General features: G+C 38.8%; 1 protein-coding gene across 1 annotated transcript in view; it reads left to right on the top strand.

Moving 5' to 3' along the window:
* STX17 (syntaxin 17) overlaps positions 1 to 8,313 on the top strand; it is a 9,006-nt gene extending 693 nt beyond the window's left edge. Inside the window, exons 3-6 of the mRNA XM_009587885.1 lie at positions 5,233 to 5,351; positions 5,435 to 5,485; positions 7,277 to 7,363; positions 8,074 to 8,313. Of these exons, the coding sequence (XP_009586180.1) occupies positions 5,233 to 5,351; positions 5,435 to 5,485; positions 7,277 to 7,363; positions 8,074 to 8,313 (497 nt within the window). The remainder of the gene's footprint in view (positions 1 to 5,232; positions 5,352 to 5,434; positions 5,486 to 7,276; positions 7,364 to 8,073) is intronic.
* Positions 8,314 to 12,268: the final 3,955 nt, after the last annotated feature.

Genomic DNA, 12,268 nt, shown 5'->3' with positions numbered 1-12,268 from the left:
CTACACCACACTTTTCTCACGACCTGTGACTGAGTTTTGATAAGTGGAGAATTCTCTAATTAAAGTATCTTAAGAAATGAGATAGTTGTGGCCTTCCATGAAAAAGATCCCATAGCCTTGGATCTTGAAATAGAAGGCTGTTCATACGAAGAAGACTTACATTCATGTTTCACAGTAGCTTGACTTCTTTCCCCCGCCCCTGCAAATCACTTGATTGTGTGCGAGTAATCATTTAGGCCATTTTCATTGAATTAGTGCTTGCAACATCAAGAAGAAAACAATTTTTGTATGACAGACAGTATAATATGCCACTGCTGAAATACCTGGAAAAGAAGAGCAAGTCTCTATATAAAGGAGAACATCTCTTCCTGTAGCATTTTATTTTGGTAACTGACAAGAAAGCAGGAAACAGTATAAATCCATTTAAATAAAAGATTTTGAAAGCATACTGTAACATGCTACAAATCAGACATGGTTGCTCTTTTTCCCTCCTTTCTCTACAAAATATCTTTCATTCCTTGTTCTACCATTCTGTCTTCGGGGGAAGCCCTTATTATGCCCTGGTACCAGCCAGTGTTCTTTGCTAATGATCTGTGAGGAAGCTGGTTGCATCAGGATTAAATCCTTCCACATAATAGTAACTAGTTTGATCGCTGCAGTAGCAGTATTGTTTAAAATTATTTGGAAATTTCATGTGTCTTTAAAATGGAACGAGTATTCTCAGTCAATGGCATTGTAGAAGAACGTGCCATCAAATGTGATTTCATGACCCTTCTTGTTGCTATGTAGAGAACTACAAGAACTCTTTCAAGTGTGATTAACAAGCTGGCGAGTCTAATGGTCAAACAGGGAGAAAAGAAGAGTAGATCTGGAAGACTGGGCTTGCTTTTGAGAATATCATGTGCAGAAGTATTAGGAAGCTTCATGAATGTCAAGATATATCAAATATAGAACCATAGAATGGTTTGGGTTGGAAGGGACCTTTGAAGATCATCTAGTCCAATCCCCCTGCCATGGGCAGGGACATCTTTCAGTAGATCAGGTTGCTCAAAGCCCCATCCAACCTGGCCTTGAACACTTCCAATGATGGGGCATCCATAACTTAACTGGGCAGCCTGTTCCAGGTCTCACCACTCTCATCATAAAACATTTCTATTTTCTTACTACGCCAATAAAAAAGACTGAATTGGCTTCTGACATATGAATCTTGACTTTTTCAACACCTTCAGCATCTTGTAGTTGATTGTTCAGTAGTTTGTCGTAATATCTTTGTGGGTTTCAAAGTCTGGCTATTTGCTGCATTCTCCTTCCCCTCCAAAAAAAGAAGATAATAACTGCATCTGTTCTCTTGCAGTCCTCTGGACCCCTTTACTCAAGTTCTCAGAAATATGCTTGAACTTTCAGAGGCTGTTTCTTAAATGCTCAAGAGTGAATTTCATCAAACCCTCAGGACTTGAATAGACCTAGCTCATCTAAATATGTTTAACCTGTTCTCTTTATGTTTCAGCCTATCCTTTTCTTTTCTTTCTTGTTTAAATTAATTGCATCAAATACCTGATTACAGCTACCTGTTTGTATAAAGACTGACTTAATCTTTCTCTGGGTCGTCTGTTATTTTCTTTCTTTACCTGGCAATGCACTTACACTTCCTTTGTCTTCCTCTAACTTGGAAAGCATTTATAGAAACTTTCTTGCTACCATTTATGCCCCTTGGTAGTTGCAATTTATTTGTGTCCTAGTCTTTATAATATTAACTTCCCATGCTTATATTATTCCTTGTACTCATCTTAATTGTGTGTCAAATTCTTGATACCCCGGGCATTGAAGAACTCTTGCTGAATCCATAAACATTTACCTCTGCATCAGGACAATTTGCTGTCATCTTCAGTATAGCCTGTTTTATTAGTGACTGCCAGCTCTTCTGCAGTCCTTTATCCTTTAGGAACTTCTTCCCCATAGTTTCTATTAATCAGTTTGCCAAATGTGTTAGTATCTCTTTTGGGGGGAGCTCATTGTCTTTAGTCTTTAACCCTGAGTTTTAGAATAGTGAACTCTGGTATTTCAGTGATCCTCTTCATCCATATTAGCCATTACTTTCAGGCTCTTTGTGAGCTCTTCTCTGTTATGATCAGAATTAAATTTAGAATATTTCTTCTTTTGGTAACTTTCTGCAGTTGCCCTCAATACATTCTGGTATTTCATTGGAAAGGCCTTGTCTTGGCTTATTGCTGTTCTAACAGTTACACAGCTGTTAAATGGGAACTAGAGTTTAATTTCAAAGAACAGGACTGCTTTTTTAATCTGAAATACCTTTAAAGTATGGAAGACATTGAGCATAACTGCACTTCAGACAGACAAGAAATTGATCAGAAAGATTGGGCTGAGAAGAACAGAAAAATATTACTGGAATGACACGCTCCTGCAAGTCTGCTCAAGAATAGGACGAAATAAGGAAATAATTCACCCCATTTAAAATGAAACATACAGGCAGGCAGACAACTAAATACAGTTAAACAGATTTTTTTTTCAAGTCTGCCTGACAGTGAAAGCAGCTCTGTTGAATTGCTAACACAGATGCAATATATTGCCTATTCTTTTGTGCTTAGAGGCTGCAGTCCTGAAAGCAAATCTTGGCTGCTGATCTTAATCAAAGCAGCTTCAGTATGCCCATTCTTTGTAGCATGTTGCTTCCCATCTGCTAGAGAAGGAAGGAGTTTACAAATTCAAATCGCCCATTTAGAAGGCAGGTGAGTGAAACGATGTGGTCCCTTCCCCCCTTCACCATCCTCAGCTCAGGTCCAATAGAAATGGAATTTAATTGCATTTTGAACAAATATTAACAAAAGGTGAGACTCCACTCTTAAAATTACTAAGATCTTTTAACCAACATATTGAATCTTCCGGAGCATTAGATTTTTATCTTGAGTGTAATGAGGTGCGAAGCTGCTCTATGAAATCTGCAGAGGTGTTTTGTATTACTGCATTTCTGCGGAGATGCTGTAAGTGAACTGGTGGAGCCACTTCCATTCTCAGTTCTATTAAAATCGGTTAGACTTGATAAAACATGAACTAGTGAACATAAATTTCTTACTTTCAGCCCAAATGTGACTTCACCTTCTCTCACCCTTCTTATTCTTTAGTTTTTTGAAGTGAGTAAAGAATTTTCTTGAGGAATTTTTTTCCACTGATTTTTAGTTATTAGAAAATGAAAACAGTGTAAACCAACTTAACATTTTAAGTTCTCTTGAATGTGTGACATGCAAAACTTCAGTATCATTCATGTATGTTGAAGGATGTGCTTTTCTACAACAGGTCAGCATAGATTGTTAAGGACAGATCAGAATAGGGAACATAATTTGTGAGGAGGCAATTTTGCTTAGTGAGCTTTTTTTTTGCTTTTGAATTCCAAATATTTTAATTTCAACCAACTTAGCATGCATGTGGCTGATTAGGGAAGAGTATGCTTTTCGTGGCAGAAGAAACTTGATTTTGAAATAAGATTGTGAAGGATTGAAATGGAATAAAATTCTCAAAACCAATGTTAAATGTCAGAATATGTAGCAGAATTGGTTTATCCAAAAATGGACACATTTGGATATATGATTAATTATATTGAAAAGGGTAAAGGAATACTTCAGAACTGAGTATATAACATTAATTAATCTGATGCTATAGATTAAAAATATGTTCTGGAAGACCAGGTGATGATTGTAGAAGGTGAAGTGCCTTCCATGTCTGGATACTTAAAGGAAAAGGGGTAGAAATAATTAGAAAGAAAAACAGACCCAAAATAAAACCCCAGATCGCTTATTCCATCCTTGTTACTCTGCTACTCTGTTTACTTAGTAATTACAGCTGAATATCGGCTTCATTGATGTTAGACTTCTATTGATCTGAGAGTAGGAAGATTAGGTCCTTAATGTATTTTGAGATAGTGGGATAAAAATGTTGAGAAATGGACAAATGTTATGAAAATGTATCATTTTTATTTTATCATAAATTAATTCCATGAGTAAGCATGCACTATTACTGACTTCTTATTGAATATGATTATTTTTATTGTTTTCCATTGTTAGTACCTGTTGTAGAAACACTTATATAATATTATTATAGTACCTTGGTACATTCATTGTTTCTAAAGATTTTAATGCAATATTTACACTTTAATGTTATTAGACATATCTAACCAGTCTTCCCCATATTAAGCTTTCTCTTGATACTGCTCTCCCAAGGAAGGAAACATCAGTGTCCTACTAAAGTAGCTATCTTCCTTCAGAAATTGGAATTGTCTAAATTAACACGATCTTTGCACTATGTTTACATACATACGTTCTCCAGTCTGCCTTTCATACTCTTAAGCTATTCCTTAATCCTTGCTATGACAAGCCAAACTTGTTTGTTATTATTCTTTATTACCACATAATTACTTGTCCGTACTTATGCACGTGTCCATTACATCCGTAGTGGCTCACGACTGGGCTCTTTGACCGGAGGAGGTGTGTGTGTGTCTGTTCATTGTATCTGCTCTCCCCCATGCCACCTAGCTGTCTCTCATTCCCCATTTCTTCCACCGTACGTTGTCCTAATGCCTTCTGCATTCAATCCAGGTGATTTAGAAAGGAAGATACTTGGAGTATAACTCCTTTACACCGCTGAGCTGCAAGTGTTTGCCATCCTCACAGTACCGTTACCTAGCTGGATCCAGCACTGAATGCTGGGCAGCGTGTTACTTGGTTTTCACTGCTTTTACTTAGAAAGCTTGTTCCTCCAGCTTCTTTTAGTCTGAAATGGCTGAAAATCAAACTGGTAGCGTAATAATCAATCAGAAAATGAGTAACTGTCTGTTCAGTTTTGGAAGTGCGGTGTTTTTATGTGTCGTGTATAAATGAAAAGTTCTTGTCCCAAGCTCAGTTTTTTTAGCTTGGCTGATACAAAATTAATTAACTGACCTTGAATTCAGGAGTATAATTTAATATCATTCTCAGAACTGATGGTGAAAGGGCACTTTCATAGAAATGAATCCATTACTTTGGCAATAATTTCCTTTTAAGAAACTGTCTAGTGCTGCGAGTAAGACTTTTCCCTATATAGATCATTTTCAGGGTTGCTGCTTGGCTTGAGTTAGGTTAAATATCAATTTATCTTTGAGAAACATTAAGAGCAAAAAACTTTGCACATCACCTGCATTCTGATCCAGTGCATTTATTTATAAACATCATGCTTCTCATTCAGAAACTTTATATAACACGGAAGTGAAGGATGGCTCCCAAAGTTTAATCCAGATCTACTCCCGCCTTCCCGAAATACCTCAGGAAGAAAATGCAGCTGAGTCCTGGGAAACTTTAGAAGAGGTACGTTGAAACTCCCTTACTGCCACGTTGGTGCTCTTGTTTTTAGCAACTATTACAAAATAACATTTGATTTTTGTTTGCAGGACTTGATTCAGCTTAGCCAGCTGGTGACTGATTTTTCTCTCTTAGTCAGCGTAAGTATTAATTCTGCATTCTACCCCAGATAGAGTCTTGAACAAAAAGAGGGCAAATGGGTAACTCCTAGTTGGGGGAAGAAAAGACGAGCAATACTTCTGCCCGTACTCTGAACTCAGACTGAGCTAGTATCACTTGATCAAAGTGACAGAATAGCAGAATAACATTAACTGAATTTAACTTAGTTTAACTACTCAGCTGCCCCGTCTGGTTAGAAAACTAACAGCTCTTCCTTCCCTACATCAGTGACTCATTGCTGCAGGTATCTTTGTGGCTCTCCTGTTGATTCAGGCTTTGTCAAGGTAATTTTTTGAGGAGGCAGTAGTCTTCTGTTTCAGCACTAGTGCTAATAATTGCTCCTAAGTTCTTGTCACCAGAGCAGCTACTGATGTTCTAGCCAGTGCCGTTGGCCACAAGCTGAACTTTAGCAGAAGCTCTACAGTGTTGACCGCAGACTTCTACCCAGGTCCCATTCAGTTTTACAATTTCTAATTATAATGGTGATGATAGCCTTCACTGCACAGGGCGGGTGTTTCTCAGGTACTTTCTCTCGCTTAATCAGGAATACTAGAAAAATCTGAAGTTTCCCTCACCTTTATCATGCCCTTTCTCTGCTCTCACAGATGTAGCTGCCAAAAGGTTGTGCATCTTCATCATCCACACTCAGTTCCCAATGTTTAGTTCTTCCTGTGCCACAGGGAATTTAAACCCACAATTCTCATCTCCTAGGAGAGTTCTTTAATCTCCTTTCTGTTGGGTTAGTTTGGATAGATAAAAGAGCTTTTATCCTTTCTGCTGAATATGTGCTGCTTCACATTAGAAAAAAACCCCTAGGATTCATTAGGCTGGAGAGGGACTGCAAAAATTTTTATTCAGTAGCCTAAATGTTAGCAGCTTTAGCTAAAAAAGGGGAGTTCCTGTTCCCAGGACTTTCTCGATTTTACACATAACCATCATTAGATATAATAGCAAGTATCTAAAGTGTGTGGATTGGATCATGGATGAAGATACCAGAGCTGGTGGATTCAGCAGTTTCTGAATTAGAAGGAGGAAAAAAGTTCAGAATGCCTTTTATTTTAAGCTGAACATTAGCCATCTTGTTATTTTGTGACGTAAAACAGCCTGGGTACTGCTGAGATTAAAATAAGAACAAACAAACAAACCCCTTTATCTTCTGCTCCAGTGTTCTCTGAGAGAGACTGCAGGGGAATCTGACTGCATTTGGAGAAAGGATGGAACATTTTTGTAAAATCAAACAGTAGAATATAGAGCAACAGCAAGTATATTTCAGTACTGTCACTACTCCATTTGTAAAGTTAAGTCTGTGTTTTATAATGTCATAATTAAACACTTCTATTTAGATTTCTTGGTGCAGCTTTGTATGTTGGAGTTGGTACTGATCTTATAAATGCTCTTTATAGAATTTTTTTTTTTCAGGAAACAAAAAGGCTAGTTTGGATTATTTTTCCTTTTGGAATGCAAGTTCATCTATTCACAGAAAAGATTTAGAAATCATATGTTTTGGGTTGTTTTCTCTAACTCCAGCAACACATTGTATAATACCCACACCATATTATTACTTAACAGTTAAGATTTTTTTTTAAAGCAAGTTTGTAGTTTCAGCACAGTTTATCAGATGCTATTAATGAACCACCATTAAGGCTGCATGGCTGCAGTGTGTAGCAGATGAAAGCGGCTGTGGGGCCCTGATTACAGGCATTAAAATGGTGTGTATTGGCTCACTGCTGCTTCCCAGCAGGTTACCTCACTCATAATTCCTTTGCATCTAGTCTCAGCAGGAGAAGATTGACAGGATTGAAGACCATGTCAACAGTGCTGCTGTGAACGTTGAAGAGGGAACCAAAAACTTGGGGAAGGTAGGGATCTGCTCCCGCTGGTGAATCAATGGTACTCTGCCTCCCAGCAATCCTCTGTATTAACCCAATTGATCTGCCGTCTTTAATGCTGAGGGAGCCAGCAATTAAGGAAATAAGGAAGAAATGACCCACAGGTAGCAGGGAAAAAAAAAAATCAATATCTCTTGTAATTTTCTATCACATCCAGGCTACTAGGAAATACAGGATTTTTTTTTTTTCTTTTTTATGCTATTCTGATGCTACGTTGGTTTACCTGTGAAGACAAGAGCATTCAAAGATTGGCTCACAAGAATGAAATAAGCGTAAAGCATCAGGTTGATGATAACATGCAATTTCAATCCCATTCTATGTCGATGTCAGTGACAGTTGCTAATAAGCCACAAAGCTAGATTCAGGCATGTTACTGAAAAGTCTGAGCATTTTCTGTTTCTCATTTGATTTAATGATGGAGACGAGGTAATAAATAGTCTACATAATCAGGCAGCAGCATATAAAAGGACCTGGTTCACAACTGCATACATGAGATAGCTCAATTTTGAATTGTTTTTGGTACGTTCTGTCATACATGTGGGATAGTAGATCATCTTTTTTTAAATACTAATTTGTAAAGTTTATTTATCACTGAGCATTCAAGTCATTGCCAAGAGCAATGAGGGGAAAATGCACAGCACCACAGGCAAGTATTCTAACTTTTTTTTTTTCCTTTACAGGCTGCAAAATACAAGCTGGCAGCTCTGCCTGTGGCAGGTGCAGTCATTGGTGGAGTGGTGGGGGGTCCTATTGGTCTCCTTGCAGGCTTCAAAGTGGCAGGAATTGCAGCTGCACTTGGTGGTGGGATTTTGGGTTTCACAGGTGGAAAATTGATACAAAGAAGAAAACAAAAAATGATTGAGCGAGTCTCTTCCAGCTGTCCAGAGCTTTCTCGCCAGAGTGCCAAAAAATCCAGCTGAACTATAGATTCATTTTGACTAGGAACAAAAGTGTAGTAGCCGTGCTAATGACAGACTTGCAGCCTTATGCTTTAAATACAAGGCTGAGTTGTGTGAATTTTGACAACAGTACTGTTACTTGGGAGGGGTGAACCGGCAATGTCGGAATTTCTCTTTTCAGATGTGATAAGTGACATCAGTCCTTTGAAAATTACATGGATAACTTTTACTTATAAAATTCTTAGGTGAGCTACGTGCACAGCTGTAATGATGGGTGACAGGTGCTTCATGCCAAATTTGCATAAAGTGTCTTGCAGACAACACAGAGAGAGGTATTTGGAAAACCCTAGTGCTTTCCCATGAACGCCACCCAGAAGCTGAAGCTTTGATTATAGAGCTCCAAAGAAAAGGAAATAAGCTCCATCTATCTTTCACGGTCCTAGTACTTTAAATCTACATTCATTTATCTGGATTCCCAAACTCCTCCTGCGTATACCCCCAGGACATGACTGACTACGCCACTTCGATAATGCACGGGGAAGCATTAGTTCCACAGGAAAAGGTTAAAATGTTGGCTGAGCAAGGTGGAAGAAAAACTTACGCAGATCCCACATCTGCCTCCCGTCAGCCAAATCAGATCAGCATCATAATCAGCTTTTCCCTTTTTTCAGGTACTTTTTTTTTTAAATTGGTAAACTCCTCACCTTCTTCAAAGGTGAAGTTAAGAATTAAAACAGCCTAAGCAGCAACCCTGCAGGATTGCTACTGGAGAATAATTTTCCATGGCTGTTCAACTTCTTGGCTTGTCCTGAGAACATGGTACAGGATGAAGTGACAAGCTCTGGCACTCTGAGCCCGAAGCCTCAGCTTACTTAAGCAGTGCTTACTGCTAGATGTTGCCTTTGCTTCTCATCTCCTGTCATCAACAGCGCTCTGGTGGGAGAGCTAAATAGCTTCCCTGGAAGGCGGTGCTGCAGCCAGGCCCACTCCCTCAATAGTCTGTATTATCCCTCAGGGGTGGCGTCAGGCACCAGGTCAAAGGATGGTGGAGCAGCGAAGCCCTTTAAACGGTGCCAGTGTCAGCTGACATCCCTGGATGATGGGACTATTTTGAAAATGTCAACCCGATACTGTTTACAAATAAGTAAACCATACTTGTCTGGGTCAGCTGCACACCTCCTGCATGCTGTTCAGTTCTGAAACTTCTGCTTCCACCCGCACTGTAGAGCAGCTTCTCAGCCTTTTCAAGATTTTGGGGCATGCTGTGGAGCCTGTATGGGGTGAGATGCTGGTAGTGCTTCTGCAAGCTTTTTATAGCAGATGCCTGTTATTCTTACCATCCTTATTTTGCTGCTTAAGAAGCCTTTTGCTTCTGAAGCTTCCATTGTTAAATACGGGAGTGTTAATGTGTTTTTATTGTCACATAATCATACTATTGTCACATAGTCTACTGTTCAGCACATAGTCCTACCTCCATCCTTCCAGGACAGTTCCCACACTATTGCTGCTACTGATGGGGGAACAAAAATTGAGGTTGGGAAGCTGCTTTTTAAAGTTTTAAAATGTTCAATTCATCCTGAGCTCTGCTTGAGACCAGTTTTATTAGGTGAACACTGAAGTCAGTGTTCAGCGATAATGCTCCCTAGCAGGGAAACACTGTATAAGGAAGCATACTATAGAAAGAGCTCCCTTTTCTTAACCAGTACTTTGATATCATCATTGAAAATAACTGTCTACTAATGACAGATGATAGGGTTTTTGTGCCTAGAGACACCGTAAGCAACTGTTAGTTACAGCACAAGTATCTTTTTCTGAACAGTTCTTCCTTATTATTTTTAAAATATGATTGAAATTGCTACCAATCAGTCAGAGCATCGTGTCTATTTTAAGTAGGTCTGAGGCTCAGGGAAGCAACGTGTGCAAGAATAGTTTTCACAAGTAATCACGAACATTGTCAAAACTGCATGTGTTAAAGCCACAGTGCCTACATCTGTAAAATCAGCTGGAGTGGAAAATATGACCCAAGTAATTCAGCTCATTTGCTCCTGTCAGGCAAAACATGGTTTTCTTTAAATGCATCTACTTTGGATGTAAACACATTTAATGAGCTTGTAACAACTTCATACTAAGGCTGTTCATTCCTTTGACATACAATTTCTACATTTAAAGGAAGAAACTAAGGGAAAAAAGTGTTCTTAATCAGAAACTGTGGTTGATTCTTTGTATGATTTTAAAAAGCTATGTCTGCTTTCCTACTGTATGCTTTGAAACCTGGTGCATTTAAACAACAGCAGCCACAGAGACATTGAGGACTCCACCCTCTCCCCCCAAGCTGGACTAATGCCAGGACAATCTAAATTCATAAAAGTGAATTCCTGCCACAGCTTATACAAATTCAGCTTGGTATGTGCTCATTTTATGAAATGTCTAGCACAAAAACTATTCTTCCTCCTTGTGTCTTTAAGGAAGCAATTTCAAAACATTGGGAAACTATTATTTAAACTATGATTTTTTAAAATAGATGGGTTATTTACATATGTGAAGAAACATGGGCATCTGAGTAACCAAACTAGCATTTAAATTGCTAGGCGTGTTAGTCAGAAGAAATGTGAGATATACATAATTCTTTCAGACCAAATAAAAGTTTTTGCCTATGAGAGTGGTTGTAGCATTTATGGAGAATGTTGGGGTTTATTTCCTTTCAGCATCTAAAGGATTAATCCCTCACAAATTTTATGTTATTAAAATAATTGCATTACAGAGATTTAATAATCCTGAAATGACTTACCAAACACATGCTTCAGCTATTGAAATATTTACATTGACTGAAACTAACACAAGTTCCTAAAATTTTGCATGCATTTAGTAACTCATACACATATGCTAGGTCAGAAATGGACTCCTTAAGTTCAATTAAAAAGAGAGTTTGGAATGGTTTTGTTCCATATGGGGATAACACTAATATTGTTTGACAACTTCCCATGAAAGCCTCGAGAAACGTTAAAGGGAGTGGTTAGCTGAGCACTGCACAGTTAAAACCATTGATGTAGATGATCAGAATTGAAGGGCTCAATTTGAAACACATCTCGCATTTTGTCCAACGCTTGCTCTTGCTAGGCAAATTCTCTATTTCTTCAGATACTTCAAAAGTTCAAGTGATACTCAACATTATGTTAGGCATACCTAGACTTTAGCTGTTCAACCTCCAATGAATATACAATGAAATGACTTGAGTGCGTAACTGTCATAGAACTGCTACATCTAATTGTCTACCTCGTGCTGGGATCCCAAAGCTCTGGGAACAAGTCCTTACTCAGAAACACAAACTTGGATGAAGGAATGGCAGAGGGGGTTCATTTCTCTCACTTTCTAGCTGAAAGCACCAGCCACTGGACTGTTGGGTGTATGATGAGGTAGCATCTCTCTCCAGAAGGAAAAGTTTAGGCATCTTCTACCAAACAGCATTTATAAATAAGAACCCCAAGGAAAAACAGGACCCTTGGTGGAGTAAGATGAGCACTTTAGGCACCATGCAGGAATTTACTAAATTTCAGGTGCCTGAACAACTCCAGAAGTTCTGTAGCACTATCTGCAGATAACAAGTGGCAGCCTTAAAACCATACCCTGCTCACATCTTTGGATTCCAGCTGGAAGGTGATATGACTCAGCTACCAAAAATGCCTGATTTGGCATGAGATGAAGAATGGGACAGGAGAAGACCTGGCTTTCAAGCACTTAATATGCACTCCAAAATGCAGATTCACAAAACTGACAAAAAAGTATGCCTGTAAACAAAATCTTGCAATACTCCATTAGCTACCAACTCTGCATCTGCTCAGTTCGCTGTAGCTTAGAGCTGGTTGATACTAGCAACTCTCTCCTCAGAACCACCCCCTAGAAAGCCATGTGCCTGTTGCCGCAGGGCCTTGATTCAGCAGCCTTTCTTTTGCCACAGCTGCACAGGACCATGGCAGCC

The sequence above is a fragment of the Fulmarus glacialis genome, unplaced genomic scaffold, assembly GCF_000690835.1.
Source record: "Fulmarus glacialis isolate BGI_N327 unplaced genomic scaffold, ASM69083v1 scaffold12891, whole genome shotgun sequence".
In the NCBI taxonomy this organism is placed as follows: domain Eukaryota; kingdom Metazoa; phylum Chordata; class Aves; order Procellariiformes; family Procellariidae; genus Fulmarus; species Fulmarus glacialis.
This window is presented reverse-complemented; position numbering and strand designations above follow the sequence as displayed.